General features: G+C 40.4%; 1 protein-coding gene across 1 annotated transcript in view; it reads right to left on the reverse strand.

Annotated features, from left to right (window-relative positions):
• Positions 1 to 13,855, reverse strand: part of TRPC6 (transient receptor potential cation channel subfamily C member 6) — a 78,582-nt gene extending 64,727 nt beyond the window's left edge. The window contains exon 1 of the mRNA XM_053936411.1: positions 13,713 to 13,855. Coding sequence (XP_053792386.1) covers positions 13,713 to 13,855 — 143 coding nt within the window. The remainder of the gene's footprint in view (positions 1 to 13,712) is intronic.
• Positions 13,856 to 14,529: the final 674 nt, after the last annotated feature.

The raw sequence follows: 14,529 nt of genomic DNA on the forward strand, positions 1-14,529 counted from the left end.
TCTCTGTGTAGTAGCCAGCCACCCCACAAGGCTGGCTACTTCAGCCATCTCTTTTATGTACCTATGGGACAGAGGCATGGTCCTGTCTTCTCCCTGACCCTCTCTGCACCTTTGGGTAAGCCTACTGAAGGATATAGCCAGCAGGGCCATGCATTTCCTTAGCTCAAAAGCTGCAAGGCCCCTTAGGGGCCTTAATCCCATATGATGGGGAAGGAGAAGGAATTGCCTTTATGCAATTTATATCATGTAAGGTCCAGAGACCATCCACTCACAGAACTTTCAGCAGAGTAGGATGAACACTACAATATAGTGAGAGGACAACAACACAAGCTTGTGCTGTCATTGTCAAGAGCTCTGCTGAGCTCCCTCTACTTTGATCATTTAATGACAGAGGGTAATTTACTTTAATTCCATTTAATGCCGTCTATTTTCAAAAAGGAGAAAAAGGGGAACCTATATGAGCATGTGTATATGTTATATACACATATTTCTATAAAAGGAAGGAAAACAAACATTTATCACATAGTACAAGATAATAGAGCTCATCCTAGACACTGAATGTATCTAAATCCAGCTGCAATACAGCAATCCAGGAACTGCATTGAGGTTTCAAGCACAAGGTGAAACACTGAAAAGAATTCAGACCAAACTCACAATGTCTTGTTTTATTTGTCTTCCTCTTCTAACATGAGTCAGACACAATTTTCACCATTAGCTTTAGCACAGTTTACCTTACAGTTGTAGTTCCAGGCAACAGGGTATGGTATCAGCAAAAAAGGTCAGAGAAAAACAAAAATCATCTTGAACAGGAGACCTGGTAATTATTAGAAAAAGAATGATAAAAGTAATGTAAAATACCTTAAAAAGACAGCTCTTCAGGTAGCTGCTTCCTCTGCTACTTGGTCAGAGAAATGCTGCTGAAGGTAACAAGTTTAAATACATCACTTTGACTTTGTTTTTATAAAGCTTTATTAATTTTGGCTAGTCATATTTTTTTTATTGCTTGTTCTAAACCAAGACTACTGGGCATCCTTTACGAAAAACATGCACAAGAGCCTCAGTAGAATTGTTCTTATCCTCTGTAGCCCAGTGTTTACAAAAAAAACCCCATCAAGTTGCAAAGTACAAATCCTACACAAGAAACAATGTGGCAACTAAGATTACTCCAATATTTCCACATGTAATGCAAGTAAAGATAGAAACGAGTGGAACAAAATGAAAAAAAATTGTTAACTGAATGAGGGGAAACACACCTACGTGGTTTAACCATAAAGTCTACAGTGAATGACACAAATCAGTGAGTCTGTAACAGGGCAGATCAACATGCCCTCTAGTCAGTACTGAACCAGCACTCCAACACAGGAATAAATTATGCTTTAATCAGATTAGTCAGCTTCTGAGTTGTAATCAAAAATTGAGTATTTCTTTTATCCTCAGAAGATCTATTCAGTCTGTATTTCCTTCTTGTAAATCTGACTACTAATATCAAATGTAGCTGAAATCTGAGAAAATCTGCAAATATGAAATATAACAGCCCTGAGATCTCATCAAATTCCTAGGTAGAATCTCCACATGCAGTATTTTTCATTGTGAAATACTATTCAGAGCATATTCTTTTTTTATTTCAGATACTATTCCTTTTTATAAATACAATCTCTTTCAATATATTCTCCTTTGTGTATCTCTCATTAATCTCAACCTGTCATAGGTGAGAGCTCTGAACTGAGGAAAATTGCCAATAAAATAAGGATGGGAGAAAAATATGGATTTAAACATCATGGATTCTCCATGCTGAATATATGTCTCATGATTGCAGGAGAACTAGAAGAATTTATAAGTGCATGCAATTGTGAATAAATGGAACTGGATATGAAATAAAAGCCATGTAAACAATTGATTAGGAAAATGACAACCAGCAACCTCTTGACTACTCAGAGTACAGGAAAAAAAGTACTAAAGATCTTTTAAATGTCTGAATAGAAAATAGCACTAATACATCTATTGGAATTGGATGAGCCATTGGGGTTTAGTGACAGAGCTGCTTCCTTCTCCAGAAGCAGCATGTACGTTTTCTGCTTGGCACCTGAGGAAGAAGGAACAGTAAGTTGTTTCTGCTTTGAAAAAAAAGCAGAAGAGAGTATAACTATACTAAGAGAGTAAGTAACTTAGAGATATTTGTGTTTCAAATAACATAGATATGCAACAGTATAGCAAATAAAATTGAGAAAAAAGTAATGATTAAGATTATCCCAGCAGTCACATTTGACTTATTCAAAAACTTAATATGTTTATCCATTTGTTCTTCCATTATATTCTGTATAAAATAAAATGTGTCCATCACCTAATGTGAATCTAGGTCTGACCTCGTGTTTCTACAAAATTAAAATTTCACTGAGAAACTGCATTTGCAACTCAACCAATGATGAAAGGCTGATACTAACTTTAACAACTTCAGAGAGAACACTAGATCTAAGCAAACTTTCCCTACCTAGATAAAATAAAGATTTGTAGAATTATACAATGTTCATGTCCAGGAGACCATTTTTTTAACAGCTCTGTTTGTGGGAAAATAATGAAATGTGCCTATCAATGCTCTTCCTAAATCTATGTTAAGAATAAGCCATTTTCATCATGTAAAAGTGATGTACTTCTAATTAAAGAATCCATGCAGTGTCGTTAAATTTACCTTAACACACACACAATAAAAATTGCAGCAGTATAACTGCAGCATGAAGAAGTGTTCCTGCAACTGAACACCATATTGCCTTTGATCTCACAGAACAGTCACATGACAATGTCATTAGCTGTTGCTGCTCCCCAGTTTCGTAATAATAATAGAATAGCATAGGGAGGGTTTTACAGTCACTTGACAAAGACTGTTATTATAGCTAAAATCAAGAAGTTTGCTTTCACAGGGGGAAGATAAAGTTTCAAAATATACAGAGAAAACCTTGATACTTTTATCTTCAAGAAAAAGAAAAACATAAGGAAGAGACACAAGAAGAGTTCTGTTTTGCTAATATTTTTCTGGCAGGTAGCTGCTGTGGATTGAGATTTCTGTTCTTCCTGAGTTGAAACTGGTCTTCCAACTTGGTCTTTGCCACCCCACAAACCTACCGTATTGCTAAATAATTCATTACAGTGAAATATAGATATGAGAAATCTTCCTAAAAGGTATTTATTCAAACTGACACATTGATTCAAACTGAAAGAATTTGGAGCACTGACCTTCGGGTACAGTGGTAAATACAAATCAAAACCAGTTCTCATATGGTCCTACTTATTATCAAATTATACTGGATTTGTAATATGCTCCAGAGAAGAACTGTAATTTAATTAAAACTTTTCTTAGTTAAATAGTGTTAAGTGATAAAGAATGATGATTCTAACATCCAGAGAATCGAGTGAATCAAAGCAGAATAACAATGTACAGCATTTTTTAGCATCAAATTGCATGGGCACTAGCAGAGTTAAGACCCATACAGTAGTAGCTTGTTGGGATGGAAGGAAACTCTCTTCCTGGAAAAATAAACTACACCAGGAGAAATAAGAATCAAAGTGGCCTTTTCATTTATTTGGTGCTGTATGCAGGTTCTGGGGAAAAAAAAAAATCATCAGGAATTCTTTTTGCTTGTCTAACTGCCTAACTTTACTTACCAGATTTTAACCAAACACATTAAAATTAAGGGGAGAAGGGGAGGCTATGTTACCTGAATCCAAACTTTTATATTGTAGAAGAGAAAGCATTTGTATGGCTGCTTTGTAACTGATCTGGAATGTACAGCTTTGCATCAGTTCCACAGCACAATTAGCTACATTTTCCTAGAGAAGGGAGACAGAACTGTAGTTTTGGTCACAATAGCTTTGCCTGGGCTGGTCTCTTGAGAGAACATCATGAGCTGAACACCAACAAGCAGATACACTCTGAGTGCTGCCCAGGGAGTCAAGTCACGTATGCAGAGCGGGAAAGAGTTCAGCAGAGCTGAAACTGTCCCCTCTACAGCCATCCCAGAGGATGTTAAGCAGTTAATATTGGATCAACCCATGTATGATTTATGGTGGCTTCAACAAACCAAATGCAAACATTCTTATTTCAGCCATATTGAAACACTTTTGATCAAAAAGCCAATGGAGAGTACTTCTGAGAACAGCGCTGTCAAGACTTACTTGGAAAAAAAAGAATGAAAGTGATTTTTTAAAACATGAAAACAGATACAAAACCAATAACATTCCACATGAACAGGAGTTTCAGATTTACTCAGCTTTCATTTTTACATAGGACTTGGGAAAATGGGAACATAGCCTTCAACTATATTCTCTATTGGAAAAATGAAATTGTTCTTTTTTTGCCAAGCATAAAAGATGACATCCCAGAAGAAGGGAAGGGGGAGGAAATAAATGCAAAAGACACACTTTCAGAGTTTTATTTACAATTTTTATTTACTTAGGAACTGGATTTTTTTCCTCATGATCCTTCTGTAAGTGTTATGCCACATACTCTCTGGAGCAGCAGTAAGTGCAGCAGCAAGTGCAAAAGTGTGAGGAACAGAGAGTCATGCTCTCATGCTGCAATAATTTCTGGGATATAAAGTTAGTCTAGTTGACATATCATTTCTCTAGATGCTGCACATGAAAAGTGTAATGAAAAAAGTTTTACCATCCTTCTCCCCCACTCTACAATTCCTGTGCATGAGAATATGCAGCAGCTTCATCTGTTTTTGCTGCTTTCTGGAAATTACCTTGAATTTTTAGGAAGATGCTAATTGATGACTGGAGACAGGTGGGAAAAAAAGGCAGTCTTATTTTGTACATCCATAACTTTTTCAATTCCTTTTAAACATCCCCTCCAGTTACATAGTTTTTAGCACCTTGCCTTTCTTTTTTTTTTTTTTTTTTTTTTTTTTTTTTTTTGGTAAGGTATATTCTCAGAATGAGTACTTTCAAGAATATAGAAGAGTACTAGATGTTTTCTTGGTTTTTTTCTGCCTTTTGTCTTGGGCTCAGGGGTTACCAAGCAGAGTGAGAGGTAAGGTGATCCTATCAATCACTGACTCTTCAACCAAGACAGTGACACCTGTTAGTATATCTGAACATATTCCACTAATGACCCATTGCCTATACTCAGGACAAATGTTATGATTACAGAAACATGAGAACCAGCCCAAGGAGCATAACAAAAAGCTGTGCCTACCTGAACAAACAGGAAGTATAACATGATCTCACAGTTGGAATTATCTTGACTGCTTGCTATCATGACATAGCAGAGCAGTACAACCCCACAGACACAGAGGCAGGATCCCAACCCTGCACCACACACAAAAAGAGCCACCTCATGCCCCTTACCAGCAGCAGCCTGCTGCTGAGTCTGGATGAGAGCTTGCACAGATGGGCATACTTCCATTTTCAGATGGCATTTGGAGCTACAAATCTTGTTCCATACTTCTTACAATAAAGAGCACTCAGCTGTACCGTGCCACTGCTGAGGGACTGTCTGGTTGGAAATTCATAATTGGGGCAACACTCCCCCTCTGCCAATACAATATTGATAGATTCAGAAGAATTATTCCAGACACATAAATTATTTAGAAATTACATCTCACTCAACAAAAGACATTTTTGTGGTTGAATATGTCATGTAATTCTGATTCCCCAAAACTCTCCTCAGGTCTCTAAGTAGATACAGGAACTGGACCACATAAACCTGCAGTGATCCTATTTTCCCTCCTCCTCAGTGTCTACTTCCATGCTTTTTCTGACCCTCTGGAGATATCAAGACCTGTATGCAGGCATTAGCCTTGCTGCCTCTGTAAATCCCTGCCTAGGTTATTTTTTTAAGTTTCTCTTTCTGTTATGCATTAAATGCAGTTTCTGTTTCTAGGACGGAAGTGGCTGTGGGGTAAGAAATCCCAGTGTATATTTTATATATCAACTTGTTAGGTAAGATCATTATTATTTTATCATACAAAGAAGTTCTGAAATTTCACTTGCTGTTTACCTACAAATGTGCTCACATCAGATGTTGCTAAATGATTAAATAGCTTTCTGACTTAAACTTCTAAAATTCTTTTTTGAAGAGATGTAGGAAAAATTAACTTCAGCTTTGTAGCATATTCAGCATTCATTCTACAGACCTGGAGATACTGTTATTGATGACTTTTGTGTTAGAAGTGCTCTACAAAATGTTTCAAGTAATCTAAACTGTATCTTCAGAAACTTAAGTCCCTCTCCCCTCCTAATTTTTAGTCGTTTAACTTGTTGCATAGATGTCAGTTCAAGATATTGCTATTTTTGCTCCAACATAACTGCCATGTTGTTGCAACTCCAGTCTTCCCTGGGCAGCAAGAGGTTGTTACTGCCTCCCAGCCTCGCTGACATCCAAGGGACTTGAACAGCCCAAGTTTTCTAGAGCTTTTGATATTGTGTGGTTTAGTTTTTAAGATCCTGAGATGAGAACATCTCCCATTGAGAGGTTATACAAAATACCCAGTATCCTTGAAAAGTCTCATTCCATGCCCACTACTTGAAAATTAAGTAATATCAACTAAGTTTTGTAAGTGTTACTGCACTTCGAATATATTTTTATCAAGGGTTGTTGCAGATTTTAGCTCAGAATTCTACACTTAGAAGAGAGAAAACAAATTTGTGTCTTGTATGGGGAGAAGTACTATTCTAAGACTCACTTGAAACACACAAGATTCACTCTAAGACTCACAAGAGCAGCAGTCTTCAAAAAACTGCCCCAAGTAATTAATAGGAAACTTGTTCTTAAATGGAGAGGAATATAAAATCTACAGAGAGGAAGAGTCATTGCTGCCTCCCTACAGCCTGCCTTTTGCATCTGATTTGTCAAGATAACTAGGAAATCCACTCACCAGTAGAGCAAGATGATCCTTTGCAAAGCCTGAATGAACCCTGTGAGCATCCATGCTACTCTATGTGCTCCTACAGGACAGAGGAAAGCAAGAGACAAGCAGTGGAGGTGGCACAGGCAGATCCTGGAGCATTCACAATTCTCCTTCAGGGCTAAGAGAAGCTTGAGGGTTCTCAGAAGATAGGATTTCTCTTTGAATAAGCACCACTAGTATAGCACACATGTAACTTTCAAAAACTCCCCCCCACATATCCCCCAATAAAGCTCTATAACTGTTTAATTACCATTTCAAAAGCTTTTTGTAGGTAATATACTTGGATCATCGTTTCTCTGGAATTAACTGTAAATTAATAAAACCAGATGGAAAAAAATCCAAATAAACATAACTTCAACTCACAGACAACACAACAACCTTAGCAAATGAAGATAAAAAACTAGAAATTCCTAGTGCACGTTTCTTTCAACAAAAAAAAAATTATAAGACTTGAAAATTGAAAGTAATTTTAAGTTATCTTATGGAAGAAAAGCATATAACTAAAGATTAATATAGAGGAATTAAAATCAGTACAGAAAATCAATTACTACATTGAAAAGCAGAAAGGAAAATTGGTTTTCAATTTTCTATCATGAAAAACAGTTGCTTAGGAATAATTCTCATAGAAGTTTACTGTGGGCTATTACTACTTGGCAGGCCTAGGATATGTACACAGAGTAGGAGTAACTAAAGTTTATCAGTCTGGCCTGGCTAGCTGCTCCAAATAAGGGGGAAAATCATGACTAGAAAAGCTGAAACATGTTGATGGCAGGCAAACATCTTACAGGAGGAAAATAAAACACAAATCACCCCTCAAAGATAAGGGAATCTTCCCCTTTGAAAAGCTGCTAAGCAGTCAGTCATCAGTCCCAAAATGAGCCAATGTGCACAATAGGAGAAACCCAGGCTGGGCCAGGAGGAAAATCAGCAAAACCAAGTGTTCCTCTGAACTAACACCAGTACTGACAGAAGATGACAGGAGGCAACAGACCAGCTCTGAATCCACCCCTTCAGTCTGCTGGGCACTCACCTAGTTAAGCTGATGATGACGTGCAGACAGGGATAGGACAGGAGGGACTGGCTTTAAACTAAAACAGGAGAGATTTGATTATCTGTGAGGAAGAAATTTCTTTACTCAGAGGGTACTGAGAGAACTGGAACAGGTTGCCCAGAGAGGTTGTGGATGCCCCATCCCTGGAAGTATCCAAGGCCAGGGTGGATGGAGCTGTGAGCAAGTTGATCTAATGGGTAGCATCCCTGCCCATAGCAGGGGTGTTGGGATCAGACAATCTGTAAGGTCTCCCCCATACCAAACCCTTCTTTGATTTTGTATCACAGCACAAAGTTTTATGAAATTCTCCAGTCTGAATAGTCGGCAAAATTGTTAGTGCTGCAGCAGCACCAGGCCTTGTGGTCTGTATTCTGTTTTCTACAGATCAGCCACAATCCTTTGGTTTATGATCCTTCCTTCTACCTGCATGAAAGGCCTCAGATGTTAAATACTATTTTAAATATTTAATTCTTTGTTCTCTTCACTAAGGTAAATACTGACATCAAACCCAGTGTTTAATCAAGTTCTAAGACCAAAATGAACTCCAGTCATGCTCTTCTGAGCTAGCATCATCTGAGCTTACAACCACAATATTGATATTTTATTCATATGAGTAATTTTTTTTTAACAAAAGGGAATTACATTCAACTCTTTAGAAAACAAGTTATCTATTTCCCACACAGCTTTGAGAAAGCACCTAAAAATGACAATACTTGATATGCCATTATTTCACTTTCTCAGGGTTCTTGTAGTAAACCTCACATTTTATTCTTAATGCCAAAGCTTGCCTTTTGGGCTTTTTTTTTCCAATATTGACAAAAATTTATTCAAACATATCAGACTAGGGGTTACAATAGAGCTGTGCTGACAAATGCACTATTGGCAGGAAAAAGTGTAGTTGGACAGGAATGGATATAGAAAATGAGCCCAGACCTTAGTCATCCTCACATTATATTCCATACATTTTATTTCACTAAAAATAGTATACTTGATTGTGTATGTCAGTGCTAAACAAATAATAACCTTTCTACTTCAAGACAAAAATGTTAATCCATTCCAAAGAACACTGCCTGTCATTTAATTACCATTAAGCTTTTTGTCCACATTTAATTATCAAAACTTCTATTTAAATGCTGCTTGTCAACACAAATCCTTTAAGCCGCCCATTGAGTAGACTCAACAGGAGTGTGCAAGTGGCTACACCCACAAGTAAGTGCACAAACCTGTATATAAGGCTCACTGTAGCCACTTCTAGTTTAAGACCTTCTGCTGAGGCATTGCTTGCACTGCACAACAGCCTGAGGTATGACACCAAGTTACAAAGAATTTGATGAACACTGTTTAACTGCCAAACTCTTTTGTTCATGTTTGCAGAGCTGGAAAGTCTAACACAGCCTGATGACGCAGACCCACCACGCCAAAACGCCTTTACTTGGGATACTAATAGTGGCAGGACTTCTTCAAGTAGCCAGTTATTATAACCTTCAGCTTCTGTGGTGGCAAATGCTGCTGGGAGCATGTTTGACAAACAGGATGCTGGTTATTAACATTTACATTGAAAAGTATGCCATACACATCCCACACATTTCTGAATCACTACTCCACCTTCCTCACGCAAATTTAACAAATTACTTATATTTTCATGGAAATCTTACAGTTTTATAAAATTACGTCCCCCAGGGAGGTGACTTTCATTTGTTTGGTGACTAAATGAGAGTTAGGGTATAAATAAACTTGCAGATATATTGCAATGGCTCAAGAAAAATTATTATGAAATATTAGCATAGGAAACTGGGTATTGTAGCTGACTAAAGAACTTCACAGTTAAATTAGTGAGTGTACACAGCGAACACAAGAGTGCCTAAAAATTAAACCCAAGAAATCCCACAAGCCTTCACAAAAAATGAACACATACAGGGAAAAAAGCCTACCTAATACGAAACAAATACAGATATGTCAGATGTTGAAAATGAAGCACTCTCTTCTACCTACTTGCAGGATACACAAAGTGAACTAAAAGCTGGGGGGCTTGATAAGAATGTTGCTGTCCTTTTACTCAAGACCTTAGGGACTACATTTAGTCACCCAGAATGTGAAAGACTCAGACACAATTTTTTTTTTTCCAGTGCCCAGTATGAAGTAGATCCATCAGACCTAAATCAGATGATTTGTGCATTTTTTCCATACAATGGGCTATAAAAAGAAATTAACTCCCCTCCATACCAACTCTTCTACCTTTTTGATCTCAACAGGACTATTGCAACATATTTTCAGAAGACAAAGCATCTCATCAAAGAGGCTGACAATCTGAAACACAGCTGCCACATTGTACAGTACTCCCTGAAGAGATAATGTCTAATGAAGAGTCTGGAAAATAATTTTACAGGTCATTTCAAGCAAGACAATTGAGACGAGAGATAAAAATTACATTATGTTAATGGCAGAAACTGTTATATTGAAGGCAGGAAAGAAATCATTAAACATGTTGTTTAACAAAGAATAGGTTTTTAAGTATGGACTAGGATTGGTAGCTTTGAGAAACACTTAGCTGGAAAACCACAAAAGTTGAGGAATAGTCTATGTCTCAAGGCAGTTATGCACATCAGAACCCTTTCCCCGCCCTGAAAATTTGTGTACCTCATTTACTTTACAACTGACATTTTAATACACAATTATCCCTCCTCACATCTCTAAGAAAACATTTAATTTTCACAATGCAAAATATTGCAAAGTATAAATAAGCAGTATAACCAGATGTCTGACTGAATTAGTGTCTTCTTACTAGTTTTGTATACTGACAATCTGTCCTTCACTAACATTTATTCAGCAGGGAAGTTTACATACAAGTGCTATCACTTCCAAATCCTACTGCACATCAGCGCCCAGACTTGGGGTTAGACATTAAAATGCACTTTCCATTCTGTTTCCATCAAAACTGGGCTATTTGCCAATGAAATACTTGCACAGGAGGGACAAATCCCAACATATACACATTTTTGCATTCCAGGAGTCAATCTTCTGACATGTATATTGCAGTGTATTTCTTGATACATAAGGGGCAGGATTCAATGACCAGATGGAAGAGCACTACTAGAAAGAAAATGTTTACTTGCATATAATTTCTAACACATCTTAGAAGGCTTAAGTCTTAAAAAGTAAGACTTTGGAGTAAGGAAGTAAGTCATCTTCTGGAAATAATTTATTTACAAATTTTACAGATTGCCCAACTTTTGGGTTTCCTGCTTAAGGTTCTGAATTCGAAAGAAAAGCAGGATTTTTTCAGTACCAAATTCCATTCGAATTTTGTTTTGCATCATACCACATATAAAGGTAAAAGACTTCCATCCACTGCCAAAAGACTGTGTGACCCTACTTGGCACAGTTGATGAGCTCAAGGTACCTCTTTGAATTTTTTTTGCAGTAAGGGTACCTGGGATACAATAAAGCTGTTCTCCAGAAAGAGGAGCTAAAATACAGGAAATAGATCTCTGTAAATGGTTTGGGTTTTTAGTATCATCCAGAAACTACAGCACTTAACAGCAGTTACAGAACAACACATGAAAAGCATGTTCTACAAACAATGTGCACACTAGCATCAGCACCAAATCACCACTTGAGAAAAACTATTCCTTAGTATCAAGCTACTTTTCAAGCAATAGTCACATGCCATATTATACCAGTGTTACCCTCTCAGTACTATTTAAAAGGAGGTAAAACTCAGCTTTTTTTGGACATCAGCTGTACTCTGCATTACTGATCTCCATTTATCACCATAATAACATCAGGAAATACCACTAATTTGAGGATTAAAAAAAAAAAAAAAAAAAAAGTAGAGAAAAGTATTCTTACTGCATGATGAAGAGTACAAGATCATATGCTACACATGGCCCAACTTATTATTTATTAAATTCTTGGCCATATGAAGGCCTCTAGCAAAACTAATGACTTTTGATTGAAGAGGCATATCTACAAAATGTACCTGAAATGTGATATAGCTGGAAGTTAGGCAGAAAAATTCAAAAACTTGCTTGGTAATCACTGTACCCTGGAGGAGCCTATTCACTCACTGCATTCATTCCTGCCAGCCAAAGAAGTCCTGGCAGTGGCCACAGGTAGACATTGCCTACGGATCTCTGAAGTGACTCTTTTCCACATCCAGAGAAACCCCAAAGAACAATTTTTCCATGCCTCACATGCATGTCAAAAACAAGCCCTTGATAGCTTCCTGTGCTTAGTGCTACCCTTGTCCTACAAAGCAACTAGATTAGGATGCAGGCTTTCCTTATGGCCACTGTGAGGTGATGAGAGGCAGTCTCCACACTGAGAGAGTGCTGGGCCAAGAGCTGCTAGCACAGGCACTTTTTTCACCTCATTCTTGAAGGGAAATTATCAGCACCCCACAGACTTGCAGATTTAGTTTGAAGAGATGTTTTGAAACACTTGCACAAGCTCTATCCTCTCACATCTGCATAACCACTCTGAGTGGATAGCAAAAGAGCTCCAGAATTGCCATATTAGTTCAAAGCTTTAGTCCACTAGTGAGAACCAATCTGAACTAAACATCACAAGACTTTTTTTTTTCTGAAAGGATTCATTAGATAGATGCATTCATATATCTTGAGACAGGGTTTAAGTCCAATGTGCAGTAATGTATGCTGTTACAGCTACATGAGCATAGTGAATTAGTGATCCACAAAGACACTGGAGAATAGCAATACAGCAGTAAATTTTGAAAACTCTGGTTGTTCTTAGCTGAGTTGATAAATATTCAAACACTGTAAGTGTTCCCAGTTTCATTGTTGTTATTCTTTTCCTATATCCAGGTAGCTGTCAAGTGGCTGGTAGGTGGCTCACAGATAAAATAGCAAATATTAGGAGAGCCTGATAACTGTAATTTACCATTTAAGCAATACAATATAATTTGGAAAAAGGAAAGTACACATCTTCTGGCAATCATCTGAGATTTTAGGATTCATCTTGCATTGCTTAATACCCATTTTCCCCCTCTGATGGGTAGCTTCTCCTCAGAAGTATTAACAAGTGGTAGTTACAGTAGTCATGCTGGCAGCACATAACCAAAGGGACACTGCCAACACTGAACGCCAATCGACGTGGATGTTAAGTTGTGATTCCTGGAACCTTTGTAATTTATGTTTACATAATTCAGCTTTTATTGCATATGTTCTTACATTCTGCTTTAAATGATAACTACTTGCCAAAACTCACATAATGAAATTACACAACGCTATATGGCTTTGACAAAAATAATGATAGGAGGATGGGGTTTTTTTGCAATTATTTTACAGTAATGAAAGGAGGACGGTTTTATGCACACACCTGCAATATGCGCTCTCTCGGTGGGAGCAACCGATCTCAGGACTTAAAATTTCTGTAATTACATTAAACCCATTAGACACCATCAGTTCTGTGTACAGCCGACGTCTCTTCCCCTGCTCTACACAGCTGAGCCCAAGCCACCCTTCGCCTCCTTGCCAGCGGGAAGGTACCACGGTGTGCTCAGAGGAGACCTGCCAGCACGGGCACGGCGGTGCCCACGCCTCTCCTCCACCTTTCCAAACACAGCTATCCCGCTCCTGCCCCGGAGAGGGCGCGGGAAGCTGGCAGGTCCCCACGCGGCTGCCCACGAGCGGTCCCGGCCCCGCGCCCTGACCCCCGCCCGCTGCCCCTGTCCCGCCACCGCCTCCCCCGCGCCGGGACGGAGCGACCCCCGGCCCGGCCGGCGGCTCTCTACTTACACGGGGTAGAAGGCGTAGGGCGGCAGGGCGCTCTCCTCGCACAGCTCCGCGTCCAGCAGCAGGTAGTCCTGGCTGTCGTTCCGCCGGGCCCCCGGCGCCGGGGAGCTGCCCTTCCGCGGGGCGTAGGGCTGCGCCTGGCTCATGCTGTCCCGCGGCCGAGGTGCGGGGCGGCGCAGCGGCTCCCTCGGGGCGCGCCGGCAGCGGCGCGGAGGCGCCGGCGCTCGGGAGCGCTCTGGGCTCTCCCCGGCAGCGCCGCGGCCCCGCTCGCTCCGCGCCCCGGCAGCGAGGGGCTCCCGGCAGCCGGAGCCGCCGCCCGCCGTGCCGCGGGCGAGGCGCAGCTCGGAGCGGGGGCAGCAAAGTTTGCGGCGCGTCAGCCGGCGCGGCTGTCCCCGGCCGGAGGGAAGGGGCGGGAGGTGGGAGGGCGGCGGGCTCCGCTCGCCTCCCCTGGGGCTTCGGTGCCCCCTGCGCGCCTCCCCCGCCGGCGCCGCCGCCCGCAGCGCCCCGAACCCGCGGAGCTGCGGTCCGCGGCACCGTCCCGGCTGCGCTGGCGGGGACCCGCAGCGCTGCCCCGGGCAGGGGCCATGTCCCACTGACAGCCTCGCCGAGACCGTGCCCGCCTCCCGCCGCTTCTCCCAGGGCACGGCCCACGGTGGTCTGAAATGAAAGCCGCCGACGCACCCGTGGGAATTCGGCAGGACCGGCAGCGCGGCTGGCGGTGGCTGCCCGCGGCTGGGGAACAGAATGGGATTTACTTGCTTGGATTTACTCTGTGGCTTGGTATGACGGCCGGCGCTGCACTTGTGTCCTCGTGTAAGTG

Source organism: Vidua chalybeata, chromosome 2 (genome assembly GCF_026979565.1).
Source record: "Vidua chalybeata isolate OUT-0048 chromosome 2, bVidCha1 merged haplotype, whole genome shotgun sequence".
NCBI classification, from domain to species: Eukaryota; Metazoa; Chordata; class Aves; order Passeriformes; family Viduidae; genus Vidua; species Vidua chalybeata.